This window comes from Hydra vulgaris, chromosome 13 (assembly GCF_038396675.1).
Source record: "Hydra vulgaris chromosome 13, alternate assembly HydraT2T_AEP".
In the NCBI taxonomy this organism is placed as follows: domain Eukaryota; kingdom Metazoa; phylum Cnidaria; class Hydrozoa; order Anthoathecata; family Hydridae; genus Hydra; species Hydra vulgaris.
This window is the reverse complement of record NC_088932.1, coordinates 14,435,068-14,442,537: the sequence shown is the minus strand read 5'-3', so window position 1 is coordinate 14,442,537 and position 7,470 is coordinate 14,435,068. Positions and strand designations below refer to the sequence as shown.

At 28.2% G+C, this 7,470-nt stretch overlaps 1 protein-coding gene across 1 annotated transcript; it reads right to left on the bottom strand.

Annotated features, from left to right (window-relative positions):
* Nucleotides 1-6,250: 6,250 nt before the first annotated feature.
* Nucleotides 6,251-7,264, bottom strand: LOC136089672 (tigger transposable element-derived protein 4-like). Its single transcript, XM_065815725.1, has one exon. The coding sequence runs from the start codon at nt 7,262-7,264 to the stop codon at nt 6,251-6,253; it is 1,014 nt and encodes a 337-aa protein (XP_065671797.1).
* Between the last annotated feature and the right edge of the window lie 206 nt (nt 7,265-7,470).

Here is a 7,470-nt window from a genome sequence, read left to right as displayed (position 1 = left end):
ATGTAAACATTATTGAACTGCGAAATAAATTGCACACACAAGTAAGTGGATTTATTTTCCCTGGGAACTTAAATAGCCATTAGGTGTTATGTGCAAATTTCCCAGGGAAATTATACGATCTGATGGTCATTTAAACTCCCAGGCGTACTTGGTGCACTGACACACCTAAATGAATTAGTTCTGAAACTTATTATTAATCATTATTGATACCAAAAAAAAACAAAAGTAAACGCATCATATAGGTCTTGGTCATAGTTTTACATGGTGTTAAGAAGGTACTGAGAAAGAAAACGCAGCACATTAAAGAAATTTGCAACTTTTATTTATAGAGATTTTCAAAATTGAAAATGATCCTAACAAAAATTTGAAATAACTGGTCAATGAATTATAAAAGTTAAAAAAAAGTCACAATATACTCTTTTTGTTCTAGTTTTATATCTTGTTCTATAAAAAAATAAGAAAACCAAACTGGTAGTTATAAAAAATGAAAATATAAAAAGAGGCAAAATCAAATGAACTTTTGAACGGTGGTCTCTACAAACGCCTTGGCGCCGCAGCGGTTGCCTTTGCTGGACATGGGTAAAAACGGGCCTCCAAGGTGAATAAGATCACAATTCTTTACTCAATTTTAATAATTTGATAGAAATTTAACGGAACAAAAATAACAAAGACTGAAAAATGGTTGTTTTTGCAGTGTTAGGTCTCAATTCTAACTTGTGACGCAAGATAGTAAACTCTCCCAATCACCGAGATGTATAGAAACGATTCAGTCTTATTAGTCACTGAAGGATGCTCTTTACAAAAAGTTCCAATTGTTTTCTCCCGGTGATCAAATAGGTTTTCCTATTTGATCACCGGGAGTGATGAAGTGTAAGCATTGATTTTAGATAACAAACAATCAATGCAATTATTATTAAAACACAAGTGACTTTTGTATCGATTTTAGTCAAAAGGATGATTAAATAAAAAATTTTATATTAATAAAAAAATTTAAAAATAGTTATAATTACATTAATATAGTGAACTAATATAATTTTAATAATTAATTTCTTAATTTTGTTTAATAATAATAATAATATAAATATTAGTTGATTATTAAATATCATTTTAATATAAATAATATTAATGTTGCACGTATTTTTATAATTGATTTTTTTTTTCAGGGTGAAATATATTTTTATGTGCTTTTGGTATTTGTTTAACTGGATTTTTAATGCAATCTACTATTTAATGTTGATAACATTTATTGAATTAATAACATTACTTGCTTAAATGGTAAAAAACCATGCAAAAGTTCAAACTTTGTGATTACAAACATTAACAATCTGAGACCTTTAAATTTAAGGATTATTAAAGACATACATAAATTTTCTACAAACATTCAGGTTAATGATTTAGTTTCCATGGAAATGGTATCCTTTGCCAATTCTTTGCTCAAATGAATAACTCATCTGGTTTAACATTCATTTCTTCAACGAACATTACAATACGATGAGTCACAACAAAAAGTTGCTGTGCAAAACATTAAAAGATTGAATACATGAAGGAATAAAAAAAAGAAGGAAATTTTTATCAATCTTTAATGAGCACTGCAATTTTTTTTACTAAATGTAAAGATCTTTATAGACAATATAATATTTCAAGATAAATGAAGGTGTGTTTCGTGCTATTTTTGATGTTAACAGTTCATTGCGAATTTACCAATCAACTTTTGAATCAAATGTAAATAATATCACGAGTGAAATTATTTCAGTGGGCGGTGGAGTGTATGTAGAGTTTACCATTTATACATGTTTAAGTTTTTTTAATAATGCAGATACCAAGTATTTTAATAAAAAACGCAATTTTTAAACACTTCCTAAGTCAATGGATTAAAACAAATTGATGAGTCTACCAATGTTCAACAAAAAATATATGCTAATGGCGCTACTTTTTCTAATGTAATAACACGACATGCAGAAGGAAATCTTTTAAACATTGTTGAATGTTTATTTATAAATAACACTCCTTTTTGGTGAGGAGGTATGTTTTTATTTTTAGCAGAGTCATCTAAAAACAACCTTATCTTTATCAATGGCTGTATATTTAAGGCAAATAAAGCCTATTCAGCCAAAGGCGGTATTCGTGTTTACGTGGAATCCAAGAAAAAATAACGACTAGAGAAAATAATTTTAAATTACAAAACGTCTTGTTTAACATAAACTCAGCTATATAGGGATAGGGAGTCTCTATTAAAAGTACAAAACAAGGTTCGTACAAGTATGAAGATATGATAGCATACTTCATTATTTTTAGATGTGTTTTTAATAAAAATTTTGGTTCTGTAGGTTTCGCAATAAACCTTCATACACGAAATTTTGACAGAAGAATATACAATATTGGAGTATTAAATCGGATTGTTATAAAAAACTGTTAATTTATTAAGAATCAAACCAAACTAATAAAAGATAAAAAATTTATAGGTCAAGACTGTGTATACTTCAAAGAAGCGTTACTTGAATATAGTTATTAACTGTTTTAAAGCTGATGAACAATTAGCGGTACTTCTAAATAATTGTATATGTATATAGACGTATTTGTATATAATATAAAGACGTAGTTGTCTATAATATTAAGACATAATTGTAAATATAAAAAAAGTTAGTTTGTATATAAATTATGTTGAATTGCGTTAAGATAGATGAGGCGTTTTACTCTTGAAATAAAATTCTTTTTGATGTGAAAAGCATTTTTTGGTGTTTGAGGTTGCTAACGTCCAGATATAGAGCAAACTCCAAACATTTGTATATTTATTCTTATGACAAATAATGATATTTAGTAATAAATAATGATGATTGGAGGCTGGAAACAAAAGAATCCTTAACTTGTAACCCCTCCTTCAACCCAATAGTGAGGGGCTACAAGTTAATAAGTTATTATTTTATATTATTCTCAAATAGATTTATATTCATTGATAAATTTTAGGTTTCATAGTATTATTTATAAGCGTTCAAAAATTATGACTCTATAAAGTTAAAAATCTCTTAATTTCTAGGGGGTTATAAAACTGTGCAATCATCATTAAGGGCAGTAATTTAAAGTTCAATCTTAATCACTTTATTTTATTTTTCATAATTTTATGAGTTCCATACAACAATTTCAGATAAATTAACAACGAAACTGTATATATAAGGAAGTATTGTCGACTCTTATATGGAAAATATGTCGTTTATTTTTATTTATTGCTAAATTTAGACAGGCTTATAAACGCAGAGGTGATTCTGCAAATAATAGGGAGTATGGACGAGCGCGGATAATAAAGCCTCAAAAAGTAACCCCTTCCCCTTTTTACAAACACGTCACCTTAAATCTACCTCTGTGTAAATGTACAACAAATTTATAAAGAAGTTATTTACTAATAAACAATAAAATATTAATTACAAAACTCAATTAGGTATTAAGAACTAAAAAAAACAGTAAAAATTGTGCACATTCTAGGGGTAGTTAAGGCGATTTACAAATTATTTAAACTCTTTGATTTAAATTAGCATTATTCTATCGGTAAACATATTATAAACATAGAAAAATTTTTCTTGAAAAAGTGCCTTCACCCACTGTAGATCCTTGTTCTAATTAGTTCTGACGCATATTAACTAGACATAATTGTCGAAATACAATATTTTATATCAATTTTCACAAAAGTTACTACAATTTCGACCAAAAAAGAGAATATGATTTAAAAAAATAGCGAATAAACGATCCAAACAGAATAAATTATTAGAAATTTAATCAATGTTTATTTCATCAAAAAATCGTATTCCTTTTAAATCTTATTTAAAATTGAACAAGCGACTGTGATAAGTAAGCGACTGTGATTGGTAAGCAATCTTATGAAGATTTTTTTTTTAAAGAAAATTGACTTTGGTCTCCGTTTTTTCGATGCGAACATTCATTTATTATTCACCGCAAAATTTCTCATTTTAATTTTTTTCGTCTTTCCATAATTCAGAGATCTGATCATTTAAAGGAAATATGTCATAGTCAACAAAATATCATACAGGCGCTATAATATTATAATTTTGTCTTAACTACACCGAGTTGTTAAATAAACTCGTATTAAAAAAAGTAGTTTCAACGAAATTTTAAAGCTTCTTTTTAATGGTTACGTTTTTATAACATTTCAAGGGTTCAATCATTTTGAATAGAAACATTACATAAAGATTTCGTATCCATATGGAGTACTACATAACCAAATTTTGCCTCACTCATTTATACAAATGTTGATGAAAAAATCTCAAACTTTAGAGCTGTTGTTCAAACTCTTTTTCAATCTGAATTCTGGTTTGCATATCAAAGTTTTGTTTCCTATATATATATATATATATATATATATATATATATATATATATATATATATATATATATATATATATATATATATATATATATATATATATATATATATATATATATATATATATATATATATATATATAAATAAATTTTGACCTTTCAGTTATATCTAGCTTTGATGAAAAAGCTAGATATAACTGAAAGGTGTGCGCTAAAATTGTTTTTAAAGTTTTAAAACACAGTATAAATTATACGAATTTGCTATTTATAATCCAGGTTATTTCAAAAAGTATTCAACAAAATAAATTCAACTACCTTTGTGTTCTTAATATTAAAATCAACAGCAGGCATTATATTTTTACAACTAAAACACTCTTTGTCTCAACATTCGTTTTTTATCTAGGTATCTAGGACCGATGCCGTTTTAAGATGTTATTTTTTCAAAATTTGATTCAAATGAAAAAGGTAAAAATAACACTTTCTAATGGTGAAATTCCCTCCGATGTTAAACAAATTTTGAAGTATGGAAATTCCCTCCGATGTTAAACAATTTTTGAAGTATGGAAAAGAGTGATGGAATACATAAGAAAAAAGAGGTATTTTAAAACAAACTCTAGAAGAAAAAAGTCTAAAGTGAAAAACTCCAAAATTAACTGTGTTACTTTTATTTTAACCTTATAAATTACATTGGGTGCTAAATAAATGAAACAATAATATAAATAAATTACCATCACATGGCACCCACGAATTTAATTAATATCAAAACAAAAAATAAATTGTCAAAATATATATTTGCACAAAAGTAAAATATATATTCAACACGAATTTGAACTTTTGCATACGCTATCCACAGCTATAAGAAACAAAAGGCGCAGCAAAGTGTACATACAACAACTGATACAACTAGCTACAAACAATGTAGAGTGTACATACATCAACTGAGGGTTTTGGTTACGGCAGACAATCTATTTAGTATTGTTTCAAAGATACTTTCACCAATACGCATAAAATAATGTAAAAAGTACACGTTACAGCTCTTAAAACTCAACTTTTTTATACAATCATATTAACTTTTATTATGAATAATCAATATTAAATTATTTAAGCTGTTAATAAATAAACAAAAACAATATTAATAACTTTATAATAATAATTTTCAAGGAAAATAGCGAAAACCATTACTTAATCGTCGTGAACTTCGACTAAAGTTGTTTCTTAAAATAGACTTTGAGAAAAGTTGTTTCTTAATATCCGTGATTTTATACAAAAATTAAAACCATGCCAGTGTATATCAATGTTAATTGCTATCTAGAACAGGCACTTTTTTAAAGGCTGGCTATCCAAAAATAATTTTTTTTTGTATTTCAATGAATCTACGATCAAAGGCTAGTCATTATTAACCCAGTATATCCTTGCTGTCTGGGTAAATCTTTTTTATTGTAATTCTTTATTAGTAGTAGTTTATTCTTTATTTTTAACAATTTGTTCTTTCTTATTTTGTTTTGATTATTTCTACATATTGACCGTAAGTTTATTTTTGTATTAAAAAAATTTAGAAAATGCCAATAGTCAAGACTTAAAATAAAAATGTATTGTCTATAAAAATTTCTAAAAAAAACACCATAAAAAACATTAAAAATAAAATATTTAAAACATTAAATGTTAATATTTTGTTTCAGATAACATGTCAATTTGCTAAGCACCCATGAGAGGCATGAAATGTATATCTAATGAAAAATTTTTACAGTCGACTCTCGATATCTCGAACACTAAGGGGACCGGAAAAAAAGTTCGAGATATCAAGAAATGGGTTGAAAATAATTAAAATTGCCCGACTTTCATTAAAACAAGTTATTTTTCTGACAAAAATCATTAACAACAAAAACTACAACTTTTGGAAAAAATCTGTTATCTGATATTACTTTAAATTATCCATCTTTTCCATCTTCATTAAATCCTCAAGTTTTAGTGCTAGGGATTGTATTTCATTTCTGTATTTTGAGCTGTATAGCGAAGCATTTTGAATTGTTTCAAAAGCAATTTCTAATTGAATATCAGATGGGCGTGGCTGGGCTTCGACGTCAATAGCTTCGTCAACGCTATCTTCAACTTCATTATCGTCGTTTTCAAAATTAGAGTCTAAAATCTGAGCAATGATTTCAGCATCAGTAGCAAGTGAACCGGTGGTTACTACATCGCAATCTAAACCAATGTAAGATTCCGCTGAGAGATCTTCTTGGACGGCACGAGGATCTAACTCTCGCAAACGGTTAAGTTCTTCTGTCAAAAATTTAAAAGAATGATCATCATCAGCTTCTTCAATACTCTTGTTTGTTTTGCTGATACCAGCTTTTTTAAAGCAGTTGATGACAGTCTCCTTTGACACAGCATTCCACGAAGAAACAAGATCTTTCATTGCTTGAAGTATAGAAATTTTTGGCATGGGTTCGTTATTATCGACAGCCTTGATACACAAACGCACAGTTTTGTGACGATAATGAGCTTTAAGACTTCGTATTACGCCTTGATCCATGGGCTGAAGGACAGATGTGGTGTTAGGGGGGAAAAACATTTGGTTGATGTTGCTTAGCCCTTCAATGTGTGGGTGGGCAGAACAGTTATCCACCAGGAGTGCTACTTTCCTTTCTTGAGCACGAAAAAATGATTCAAGTTTCATTACCCATTCTGTAAAAAGGTCTCCGGTCATCCAACTTTTTAGCTGATTTTTATATGTGCAAGGAAGTTGTTTAATGTGCTTAAAACACCGTGGGTTTTTAGATTTTCCAATAACAAACATAGGTAATTTTTCCCCCGTTGCACTCCCTGCTGCTATGCCTGTTAGTCTGACTTTACTATTTTTTCCCCCAAAACATTTTTCTCGTAATAATGGTATGTTTTGTTTGGTAGGCACTGGTAAAATAGTCAAACTCATCTGCATTGAAAATGTTTTCAAGCTTGTAATTTAAAAGAAATGTTGGAAGTGTTCATTCCACGAAGCAGTCATATTATTCGTCACGGCGGCACTTTTGCCTGAGATTATTTTAAAGCTGATGCCGTTCCTAAAAATAGGAACGGAATAATTGAATTTTAGTTACACGTTTAAAAAACTAAATAAACTAAATATAAACAGATACATGT

Bases quoted from the DNA above. Each gene is read 5' to 3' on its own strand.
- LOC136089672 (XM_065815725.1), bottom strand. From the start codon at position 7,264: ATGAGTTTGACTATTTTACCAGTGCCTACCAAACAAAACATACCATTA.